This window comes from Ranitomeya variabilis, chromosome 6, assembly GCF_051348905.1.
Source record: "Ranitomeya variabilis isolate aRanVar5 chromosome 6, aRanVar5.hap1, whole genome shotgun sequence".
Classification (NCBI taxonomy): Eukaryota; Metazoa; Chordata; class Amphibia; order Anura; family Dendrobatidae; genus Ranitomeya; species Ranitomeya variabilis.
The window spans coordinates 61420454-61433565 of record NC_135237.1 but is presented as its reverse complement, the minus strand read 5'-3'; the positions used below and the strand labels follow the sequence as shown (position 1 = coordinate 61433565).

The window sequence follows — 13112 nt, the reverse complement described above, 5'->3', positions numbered from 1 at the left end:
GAAATTTTTCCTATTGATTCATTTCGATCACTGTGATAGACCCTATCACAGTGATCAAAATAAAAAAAATAGTAAAGCAAACCCCCTTTATCACCCCCTTAGGTAAGTAAAATAATACAGTTACATTTTTTTTCCATTTTTATATTAGGGTTACAGTTGGAGCTAGGGTTAGGGTTGAGGTTAAAGCTAGGCTTATGGTTTGGGATAGAGATAGGGTTAGGGTTGGACAAGGGTTAGGGTTAGAGCTAGGGTTAGGATTGGGTTAGGGTTGAGGTTGTGTTGGGGTTAGGGTTGTGTTGGGGTTAGGGTTTTGGTGTTGGGGTTAGGGTGATATTGGGGCTAGGGTTGTGGCTAGGGTGATGGCTAGGGTTGAGATGTGGTTATGGTTGGAGTTAGAATTGGGGGGTTTCCACAGCTTAGGTACATTAGGGGGTCTCCAAACACGACATGGTGCCTGCCATTGATTCTAGCCAATTTTGCGTTCAAAAAGTCCAACGGTGCTCCCTCCCTTCTGAGCCCTGCCATGCGCCCAAACAGTGGCTTTCCCCCACATATGTGGTATCGGCATACTCAGGAGAAATTGCATAGCAAATTTTGTGGTCTATTTTCTCTGGTACTCTTGTAAAAATAAAAAAGTTTGGTTCCAAAGTAAATTTTTTGTGAAAAAAGTAAAATGTTCATTTTTTCCTTCCACATTGCTTTAGTTCTCGTGAAGCACCTGAAGGGTTAACAAACTTCTTGAATGTGGTTTTGCGCATCTTGAAGGGTGCAGTTTTTTGAATTGTGTCACATTTGGGTATTTTCTGTTATATTTATCCCCCAAACTCAATTCAAATGTGAGGTGGTCCTTAAAAAAATGGTTTTGTACATTTTTTGGGAAAAATGAGAAATCGCTGGTCCACTTTTAACCGTTATAATGTCCTAACAAAAAAAAATTATGTTTCCAAAATTGTGCTGATGTAAAGTACACATGTGGGAAATGTTATTTATTAACTATTTTGTGCGATATGACTCTTAAGGACACAGAAATTAAAAATTTGAAAATTGCTAAATTTCCAAAATATTGGCCAAATTTCCGATTTTTTGATAAATAAACAGAAGTCACGTCGAATAAATTTTACCACTAATATGAAGTATAATATGTCACGAAAAAACACAATCTCAGAATCAGTGTGGGATCTATTAAAGCGTTCCTGAGATATAACCTCATAAAGTGACAGTGGTCAGAATTGTAAAAGTTGGATTGGTCATTAAGTACAAAATTGGCTCTGTCACTAAGGGTTTAATATACTCTAATTTAATTTAATACGGGCATTTCTTAATGCCCGTATTTATACTTTAATGTTCAATATTGAGTTATGACCTCAGAATAAGTTTATATTTCCATATGGGATTTTCTTTGTACTCAATATATAATTACCTAGTAATCTTGTCTGTACAGGACATCGTGACAAGCTGCTCTCCCGATAAGACACCGTCCCACGTCTGTACTGCAGGTCGAGTCCTAACTGGAATCGTTCCTTCCCCAGACTCAATCTTTGTACGAAGATGACCTCGAAACTTCCTCACTATGTGCTTGCACTTGTTCACTTGAAAAAAATGACACATTTAAGATCTAGTCAATATATTTTGCAATATGTTTAATTTTTTTAAATCCCATACCATTAGTAAAATCTGTTTACTTTTAGCAAATGGGAACATTCTTACTGTATATATCAAAAACAGAAAACAGTGCTTCCCAATTTCACCATCCTCTATGACATACAATTCACATGTACTAGTACATTGTAGCAAAACCTAAGGACAAGAACAGGAGTGGACACTGACAATGAAGGGCCTCTGTACAGCATATATGCCCTCCCTCTGTCATACACATACACACATGCTACATACATGCACATTACAGTATTCCAGATGAGACCTGACGAAGGGGGAGTATAGGCGGATAATTATGTCATGTGATCTAGACTCTATGCTTCTCCTAATACATCCTAGAACTGTGTTTGCCTTTTTGCTGCTGCATCACACTGTTGACTCGTGTGCAGTCTGTGATCTATTAGTATACCCAAGTCTTTTTCACACGTGCTGCTTAGTTCTATTCCTCCCATTTTGTAGATGTAATTTTTGTTTTGCTTGCATTTCTACCTGTTAAATACCATTCTATTAGTTGCTGCCCATTCAAGCTTATCTAGATCCTTCTGAATCCTTTCTCTGTCTTCTCTAGTGTTAGCTATCCCTCCTAGCTTTGCATCATTTGCAAATTTGTTTAGCTTACTATCAGTTCCCTTATCTAGATGATTTCTAAAAATGTTTAACAACACTGGGGCCAAGACAGAACCTTGTAGTACCCCACTTGAAACACTCTTCCAAATGGATGTGCAACCATTTAATACCAATCTTTCAGTAGGATTACTAAGCCAGTAATGAATCCACCTAATTGTAGTCTTGTCAATCCTATACTTGGTCATTTTTTCAATAAGGATAGTATGAGATACTTTATCAAATGCTTTGTTCAAGTTGAGATACAGTGGGAGAAATAAGTATTTGATCCCTTGCTGATTTTGTAAGTTTGCCCACTGACAAAGACATGAACAGTCTATAAATTTAAGGGTAGGTTCATTTTAACATTGAAAGATAAAATATCAAAAATAAAATCCAGAAAATCACATTGTATAAATTCTATACATTTATTTGCATTTTGCAGTGTGAAATAAGTATTTGATCCCTCTGGCAAACAAGACTTAATACTTGGAGGCAAAACCCTTGTTGGCACCGAAGTCAGACTTTTTTTGTAGTTGATGATGAGGTTTGCGCACATATCAGGATTAATTTTAGTCCACTCCTCTTTGCAGATCATCTTTAAATCATTAAGATTTTGAGGCTGTCGCTTGGCAATGGGATTAAGATCTGGAGACTGGCTAGTCCACTACATGACCTTAATGTGCTTCTTTTTGTGCCGCTCCTTTGTTGCCTTGGCTGTATGTTTTGGGTCATTGTCTTGCTGGAAGACCCAGCCACGACCCATTTTTAACCCCAATCACTCAAAGAATCATCCAGGTGTTCATTGGCAAACTTCATATGGGTCTGCACATGTGCCTTCTTGAGCAGGGGGACTTTGCGGGCACTGCAGGATTTTAAACCTTTACGGCGTAATGTTTTACCAATAGTTTTCAAGGTGACTGTGGTCCCAGCTGCCTTGAGATCAAGTTCTCCCCTTGTAGTTTTAGGCTGATCTCTCACCTTCCACATGATCAAATATACCCCACGAGGTGAGATTTTGCATCGTGCCCCAGATTGATGTCGATTGACAGTCATTTTGTATTTCTCCAATTTTCTTACTATTGCATCAACAGTTGTCTCCTTCTCTCCCAGTGTCTTACTTATGGTTTTGTAGCCCATTCCAGCTGTGTGCAGGTCTAAGGTTGTGTTTTTGGACAATTCACAGCTGACATCAGCCTCAAGCACCATTTCCTTAATTGTCAACACACAAGGGCAATTAGGAAGAGCGAAGGAGAAAAGTCGGAATTGGTGCATCTAATGTGATGTTCCACTTCTGGGGTAGCTTTTTAGGCTGGGAAGAGCCCAGTAACCATGGACCATCCCAGCCTGATAATATCAGCTCACAGCTGTCTGCTTTACTTTTGCTGGCTACCAAAAATGGGGAGGACTCCACGTCATTTTTTTATTTATTAGGTTAATCCATGTACAGTAAGCTAAATACGAAAAACACTAATTATCTCACTGATATCTATCTATATTTGTACCTCTTTAACACATAAAAATATTTTGTTTCTATTTTGCACCCTATTCCAGTACAGGTCAAATACCCCGGGCACATGTATGTCACACTTATGTTATCTGTGTGCATGTGTGCTGTGCTGGAAAAAAAATGCACATGTCTACAAGTGGGTCACATGGACACATGGTCCATTTAAAAACACGGACATGAGTGAAGCCCCTGATTATAATGCAGCCCATAGATTATAATGGCCCCAAGTGTGTACTTGTCTCTTGTACATGTGAAAATTGACGCTACAAGTAACAAAAACATGGATGTGTGAAGAGAGCCTTACAGAGAGCGTATATTAAAAAGCTGGAAAATCAAGTTTTGTTTTGGTCTAAAAAAGCTGGAAAATCAAGTTTTGTTTTTGTCTATCTCCATGCACATTTTCCACCTTTATTAGTGATGAGCAAGTATAATCGTTGCTCGGGTTTTCCCGAGCATGCTTGGGTGGTCTCCGAGTATTTGTTAGTGTTCGGAGATTTAGTTTTCATCGCGGCAGCTGAATGATTTACAGCTACTAGCCAGCTTGAATACATGTGGGGATTTCCTAGCAACCAGGCAACCCCCACATGTACTCAGGCTGGCTGGTAGCTGTAAATCATTCAGCTGAGGCGATGAAAACTAAATCTCAGAGCAGTTCCAAATACTAGGAGATCACACGAGCGTGCTCAAGAAAACCCGAGCAACAAGTACACTCGCTCATCACTAATCTTTATATAAAAACATAACACATATAAATATTATCTACAGATGCTTAATAATTCTTTTTTATTGTACTAGGTTTAATTGCATTATGATTTTGTATCTTAAAGAGAATCTGTCACCACATGTGATCTATCTAAACTATTAATATGGGCATACAGTTATAGTCTGCTACCTGTATGCCTCATATCAGACTCCATGTTGTTGAGAAATCATCTTCTATCACTTTGTATAAATGCCCTCTTCGAAGGCTCTGGGGATGATGCTGCCTGGAAGATAACTCTGCCTCCAGAGCTCATTATATATAAGGGGGAGTTACCAGTGTGATGTGTTATGTCCGCTCTCTGCTCTCTCTTCTGCAGGTTCCTCTCAGCTTCAGCCTCCATCTCACAGGCAGACAGGGCTGCAATGCAGCCAAGCTCTGAGAGCTAAAAAATGTGTTTGCAATAAGACAAATTTCATTACTTTTGTTCTGTGTTAGCTAATTGTCTCACACTGGTAACTCCCTTTCATGTAAAATAATCTCTGGAGGCAGAGTTATCTTCCAGGCAGTGTCCTTGCCATAGCATGAAAGAGGTCATTTATATAAAGTGATAAAAGATGATTTCACAGCAACAACAAGGCTTCGGATATGATATACACACAGGTAGAACTGTTTTCAGTAATCTATAACCTGTATGCGTATATTAATTGTTAAGATAGGTCAAATCTGGTGACAGATTCCCTTTACATAGTAACCATGCTTTAATTTTTTTCAATATAACTTAAAAAAATGTTTATTTCCCCACTTATCAGTCACTTTTTCTTTTCCTGCATCACCGATCATAAATTCTCAAATACGGTTCAAATCTTTTTTATTTTTTCTAAATTAACAGTTGAAATTACAGAAAGAGCAAAAATGTCGTCTGGTGTTGTAGTGTGGATTTTTTTTGTTTTCATTAAGGATAGAACTTGTTTTCCTCCCTTAGTTTTTTATTTTAGCGGCCTCTGAATGTTCATTTAAATAATAATCTCAAACTAAGAAATGAGTCATAAAAATTATGGAGAGTTGTATATATTATTGTAATTACCCCATCAAATCTATGCCAGAAAATAATTTCCTCTGCTTCTTTTCATGTGTTTCAACTAAAAAGCAGTATGCAACTATATTTTAATAATGTATGTTAATTAACATTTTATCTGCCCACACATAATATTGTACTTGATATTAATATGATATAAAAAAAATCAAGACTGTTAACCCTTTCACACCACATCCCATTTTCGTTTTTGCATTTCCGTTTCTTGCTCCTCTTCTTCCCAGAGCCATAACTTTTATATTTTTCCATCAATATCGCTGTGTGAGGGTTTATTTTCTGCAGGACAAGTTGTACTTCTGAACGACACCATTGATTTTACTGTATAGTGTTCTGGAAAAAGGGAAAAATAACCCAAGTGCGATGAAATTGCAAAAAAATGCAATTCAACAATGAATTTTTTTAAAAATCATGTTCACCAAATGCTAAAACTGACCTGCCACTATGATTTTCCAGGTCACTACGAGTTCACAAGTTTTTATCCTCTTAATATAATTGCAATCATCATATTATACAGCATGTTAAATGTTGCTGTCAGAGATTGAACATGTTAGCAGCCCCTGGTGGATCGCAATTCCACACGCGGCTGTTAGTGGCACATGTCAGCTGATAAAATCAGCTGATATGTGCCGGAAAACATGTGGGCTCAATGTTGGAGCTCGCACGGACACGACCTTAGATGTATATACATGTCAAAAGTCATTAAGGGTTTAAAGAAGTACCCCCATCAAAGTTTTTATTCTCATAATATATTGCAATCATCATATTATACAGCACTGTGTACTGAAAATTTCTCATTTTGCCATTCTACCCAGTTAATTTTTATCTTTTCAATTGGGTCTATGACATCATTAAAAACAGACTAACTGATTCCTTCTCAGCTCTATGTAGAAACAGGAAGTCTGTTTTCCCTGAATGAGACATCATAAGAATTATAATTCTACACAACTGCAAAGTCCATTGTGGTTTTAATGATGATTCATGCAGGGAAAAGAGACTTCTTGTTTCTACACAGAGCTTAGGAGATTTCAGCTAGTCTGTTTTAATCACGTGCTGTCATAGACCTAATGGAAAAGAGAATAATTAACTGGGTAGAAAGGCAAAATGAGCAATTGTTAGTACACAGCGCTATATAATATGATGATTTCAATATATTAGAATAAAAACTTTGATGGGGGTGCTTCTTTAACCCCTTAATGACTTTTGACATGTATATACATCTGAGGTCATGTCCCCGCACTCCATGCGAGCTCCAACATTGAGCCTGCATGTTTTCCGGCACATGTCAGCTGATTTTATCAGCTGACATGTTCCCCTAACAGCCGCATGTGGAATTGTGATCCACCAGGGGCTGTTAACATGTTCAATCTCTGACAGCAACATTTAACATGCTCATCCTGGAAGCACGTCACAAACCCGGCCCATCGGCGCCCGTGTCACATTGTTAGGGCTAGTGGAACGCACCAAATAACTATAAGGTGCGTTCGCAGCCCAGGGTCCACCATGCAGAGATGGAACCTGCTGCTGAGTAATGACGGATTATATGGCAGTATAAGGTGGATACACACACGGGTTAGCTTCACCCAGTATGAAGGAAGCGAACCCTGTTGCGTCACAGGGCCACGGTACCGCACAAAGAGCGCAAGCAAGGAGTCACAGAACTCTGTCCCAAGACTCAGAGAAAGAGTTCCTCTAGACCTCTTGCGCTCAACACCGCTACTGGGGTGTCAGAGATTAATAGAGCTAATAATTTACTGCACAAAAGTGCGTGCAGTGCTGCTCTGGCAGACGCCACTAGCCACCCAGACTTGGGCCAGGAAAGCGCTCTATTAGCGCACGGCGCCGCACTGGCGGTCACTGCTATCAGATGCTGTATCGTGTGCTAGCTGTGCGAGATAGCACTGTCAGGTGCTAGGTAGCTTCCACCATTCGTGAACAGTCAAGTACACTAGGGATGGGAATGATTCGGAGCTTTCATCCATCGACAGGCATACATCCACACACACGCGATAATAAGTTTACACTAGCGCATGGCCATTCGGCCATGCGAACCTTTTATAGCAGAATCTCTCAGGGACTTTCCTAGTGGTCCAATAGGAGCTGCTACAGGACCTGAGCATGTGACCTCCGACCTCCAATGAGAGGTCGTCCCTTGGGCATGCTCAGAAGAAGAAAAGCAGGACTTAGTCCCAGGGACGCCCGGTCGCTGCTGATCAGTACTGGTTACAATGACTGAGCCTGGAAGGACAACAGTAACCAGCTACACAGTATCAGCTTGAGCCAGATGCTGGGACAGATGTCTCTGCTGAGCAGGCTCCACTGTGGCTGGAGGAGCAATGGGAGACCGCAGCAGAGATGGTTTGAGATTCCCCCTGTGTGGTGGCGGGAACTCGAAACCTAACACACATGACCTGAAAAATTTTCACCACTTAAATAAAACAGAACCTATAAATGTTTGGTATCTGTGAACTCATAATGACCTGGAGATTCATAATGGCAGGTCAGTTTTAGCATTTAGTCAACATGATAAAATAAAAAAAAACAATTGTTGAATTACACTTTTTTTTTGTAATTTCACCGCACTTTAATTTTTTCTCCGTTTTCCAGTATATGATATGGTCAAACCAATGGTGTAGTTCAAAAGTACAACTGGTTCAACAAAAAACAAACCCTCACATGGCCATATTGACAGAAAAGTAAAAAAGTTCTGGCTCTGGGAAGACAGAGAGCAAAAAAACGAAAAGCAAAAACAGAAAATCCCACTGTCATTAAGGGGTTAATAGATGAGGGTTTCAAGAGCAGAGGTTACTTATAAAGACTGTCTCTCAATCAGGAGGACCTGGCATGTCCTGCATTACACAGACATTGCAAATGGCACTGTGTAATGCTTCATTTCCCCTGTGGTGGCGGTGCAGGGAAATTGAACATTTCCTGCCAATTTCTCACATAGATAACAGCTGATTGTTTTTAATTTGTTGACGAGGCACATTCTAACAAAAAGGTATTGCCCTAAAATGGGTAATCGAAATTGGAATGAAAAATAAAACCCAGACATTTATGGCTAGTTTAAGTTTTATCTGCACTTGGATTCCGAAAATTGGATAATGGATAATGACAGAAGCTTTGTGTGCACATTAATACTATATACACAGACGGCCCATATGTTGAGAATTTTAGAAATGCAATGTTTCAGTAATAAAATCAGCTGGATGGTCGAAATAGCTCTTAGGAGCCCGAAGGGACTGATATTGTGCATGTAAATGGTAATCACTGAAGCGATTCTTTCATTGCACATGTGGATACACAGTAAAGGTATAGATAAGGCAAAGGAAAAAACAATCAAAAGAAAATCTGTTTGCCTGGAAAAGCATATGAAGAACAATTGGTTGTGTAAGAAGGCAAACATTACCGTGTGCTTCAGTGTGTAACATTATTTAAGAAATGAGCAAATATCTGAACTATTATTTATCATATTACATTGTTTTTTGTTTTTTTTTAATGAAACCTACTTTTAAGTGTAAAGCCTAAACACATTAGATGGCTGTCAACTGAACAATAGTTTGATTGATTGTCCGGCCAGCAGCCATCTTTGTCAGCTCTCAAACATGGGAGCATTCACTCAGCCAAGTGCTCCTGTGCTCTCTACGAGAAAGCCGCTACCAGATGTGTCTTGTTTCTTGAAGGAAAAGGATCGGAAGTCCAAAATTGGTGGAATCTTTAACTCTCCCGGCAATCGCTTGTCTGAGGCCCCACATATACATTAGAGTATCAGCAGAAACCAACAATATCGGCAGCTTCAGCAATGTATTGGGGGGGGGGGGGGTTAAAGACTAAGATGTAGATATTATTAAATTCTTTAGTTCGATTTAATAAACAAAATCTGAAAAAAAGTACATAATAAGGCAAATCTTACAATCAGATGTGATCTCATAGGGAGAGTTGAGCCGAGCATCTCCACACGGCGATGTACTAACATATAGATGGAATGAGATGCTGTCCTTTAGCCTGAAGCCTCCTTCTTTTAACCGGATGAAAACAGACCTCTCCCAGTCATTTCTGTGCTTGCTGTAGAGAGACAGAACACCTTTATTACAGAGAAAGGAAGGCTCGAGACAGAAACATAAGAAAGAGGTGACCATACCATAGGAAAAGAATATATTTTTAATTCTACAAAAATTGCATTATTAGTATTATATATTCCTTTATTGTCACACCTAATAATTGAATTTTTCAACGGCAAAAGAAAAAACTGAGCAAGGGTGTTGCAATTTACAATTTTTTAAAAAATGTAAATTATGCTCGTCTGGCCAAGTGGCCAAGAACTCTCTCTTCTGACTTCTCCATAGACATGAACAATCAGTTGAGTGTTTATGTGTTCTCCATAGGTAGAGTGTAGAAAGCCGCTTGGAAACACCTCTGGCATTGGTTTATCCAACCTTACAACAAAAGGGTGGGATGTCTGAATGTAAGGTGTCCAAACCTTCTGCTCCTTGACATCATCTGTTCAAGAGACCCTCATATACCTCAGATGGCCAGCCAATCTTGCTGAAGTTGTGAGGCATGACAAACTTTAATCACCTGAGTATTCAAGTCTTCATACTATTTAAAAGCTGTCATCTGACAGCTCTACCTCCCTACCTATACAGATGCACACCCGGTTCATTCAAGAATACATATGTCTTTCATGTGAAGAGTAAGCAGTTGCTAGACCTTGGGTTTTTGCAATCGACTTGCAGTTTGAAAATCTAAGGTCTGCACATGGATTAGCCCACAGGTGGAATCTGTCCATAAACAGCTTCAATAAGGGACATGTTAAAAAAGTCCATGAATTAAAGGGTTTCTATTAGTGATGAGAGAGTGTACTCATTACTCGGGTATTCCGAGCATGATCAGGTGGTCACAGAGTAGTTTGAGCGTGCTCGGAGATTATGTTTGAGTCGATGCAGCTGCATGATTTGTGGCTGCTAGACAGCCTGAATACATGTGGGGATTCCCTAACAAACAGGCAACCCCCACACCACATGTATTCAGGCTGTCTAGCAGCCGCAAATCATGCAGCTGTGGCAACTGAAACATAATTTCCAAGCACGCCCAAACTACTCGGAGACCACCCGAACATGCTCGGAAAACCCGAGTAACGAGTACACTCGCTCATCACTAGTTTTTATGGATTCAGAAAAACTGTTCTGGTGTAGTTTGTTTTGTCGAAAACCAACCGAGCTTACTCACTTTCCCCTGGTCCTGTGCTGAGTCTCTGTTGTTGCTCCCGGTGTCTACTATTATCTGGAACAGCGCTGCAGCCAATCAGTGAGCTCAGAGGATCTCAGAGGCCCATGTGGTCAACTCGGACAAAACGGTTTAGATCATCGAATGGCCACAGGACTGCCAATATGACATCAGCACTGCAGACAATAACGGACATTGGAAGTGTCGGGAGAAACTCAACGCTGGACCTGGGAAGAGCGAGTACAGTAGAATTTGTTTTTCTTTAAAAAAAAACAAAACTGCACCCAAGGTAGTAGCAGTAGTTTTCAACACAGTTTTTTCACTGAAAATATACTTCATCATCAGATATTGTGCAAAATTCATATAGAAAGAATTGGTGTGAACGTAACATACGACATCACTTTCTGTGATGAGAATGCTCATTTATTTTCCAAGGTTTGTGGAGTAGAAATTCAATATGGGAATACCGCTTCCACAAAGCAAAACGTTACTATTATTTGCGGCAATCTTAGCCCAGTTTAAAAACAAACTTAATAAAATTCAAGAAATTCCACAAAACTGTGTACACAACTTGTTCCTATTCGAGCTGTGTGAATTATTGGGCCTTTATAAATTTGTAATAGCTTTACTTCATCTGAGATACAAGGACGTTCTGAGTACAGAGCAAAAGTAAATAGCCTGAGTCTCGTCACCACGGGAGATGGCAAATCTAGCTTTCTATCAAGCGTTTTGCTTCAGTCGATTCAGCTCTAAGTTTTTCATGAATTATGTAGACACATTTCTAAAAGTATCCCTCGACTTACGCAAATCTAATTCTTCATGAAAAGGAATTCTGCTTTCATGGACCAGACACTGAAAGATGAAAGTTGTATTAAATAGCTTTGCTTCCTTCAAATATCGGTCACTCGGAATCGTAGAATAAACAAACATCTTCATGAAAGGAATGTGGATCAGACATCTAGAGGACACATTCGCCCCACCGCAGATCACATAACGTGTCGTCAGCACATTTCAATGTACCTTAAATGTAGCTCCAGCTGAGTATACAGGAAGTGAATGAAGGCCCTCCGCACTACGACCTCCGCATGGCAGTCATTGACCACCAGTCCCTGGTCATTAAGGTATTCTCCATTGATACATTTGGTGCCAGATGATAGAGCAATGACCTGTGCTTGCCTCAGGTCTAAACCTATAAAACAAAAAGATGCAATAAGGTAAGAGAAAATAGTCTTCAAAAACATATTTGGATAAATGATCACATTTTTTCTCATCCTTTTTTTTTTAGAAATAATTCATAGTTATGAATCTAATTTGAATTGTTTCATAATTAGCTACTGTGTTAAACGGAATGTGTCATCGGAAAATGACCTTTTGTGTAAATCAGTTATTTTTGTTACATTCATTATTTTTTTTAGAAAAAATAGGCAATTTTTTATCATATCACAAACTCTTTTCATTTTGGAATTTTCACACTACCCGCCAGGACAATTTTAGATTAACGCTTCCTGTCTTTTCAGGAAGAGTTTACAGGAGTTTACTCATCATCAGAGGCAGGATTACAATGACAAGTATACACTGGAGCCACCAATCACAATAGGCAATGTAACCACTGACCCTGCCTCTCCTCTCTTCACACGCTGATTAGATGCTTAAATAAAAAGGTTTGAGACTGTTCCATACACCTAATGAGACAGTGGATTTCCTGAAACGACATGAAGTAAAAGACTAAAAGAGTCCCAGTGGCCAAAGTACAAAATTGCAAGACTTCTAATTTTTATTTTTAATTAAGATTTTGAAAAAAGCTTTGCCAACTAAAAAAAAAAAACATTCAACACGAAAAAATAATTTAAACGATACAGTGGTTCGATTTCTGATGACCCTTTTTTTTAACCCCTTCATCACCTTGCGATTTTCTTTTTTTGCATTTTCCATTTTTGCTCCCAGGTTTTCCCAGAGCCATAAGTTTTTTTTATTGTTCCCTCAAAATAGCCATATCAGGGTTTGTTTTTTTTGTGGGTTGAGTTGTACTTTTCAATAACAACATTGATTTTACCATATAGTGTACTGGAAAATGGTAAAAAAAAATTTCAAGTGCAGTACAATTGCAAAAAAAAGTGCAATTCAACAATTGTTTTTTTGGGCTTTTTATTTACCATGTTCCCTAAATGCTAAAACTGACCTGCCATTATGATTCTACAGGTCATTATGAGTATGCAGATAGTAAATATGCATAGGCTCTTTTTTATTTAAGTGGTGGAAAAAAAATTCCAAAATTTGTAATAAAACAAATTTTAGCTTATGTTGCCATTTTTTTATGATATGGG

At 38.9% G+C, this 13112-nt stretch overlaps 1 protein-coding gene across 1 annotated transcript in view; it reads right to left on the bottom strand.

Annotated features, from left to right (window-relative positions):
- Window positions 1-13112, bottom strand: part of ADARB2 (adenosine deaminase RNA specific B2 (inactive)) — an 897867-nt gene that overhangs the window by 113026 nt on the left and 771729 nt on the right. The window contains exons 7-9 of the mRNA XM_077268554.1: window positions 11809-11977; window positions 9476-9627; window positions 1421-1589 (exon numbers count right to left, since the gene is read on the bottom strand). Of these exons, the coding sequence (XP_077124669.1) occupies window positions 1421-1589; window positions 9476-9627; window positions 11809-11977 (490 nt within the window). The remainder of the gene's footprint in view (window positions 1-1420; window positions 1590-9475; window positions 9628-11808; window positions 11978-13112) is intronic.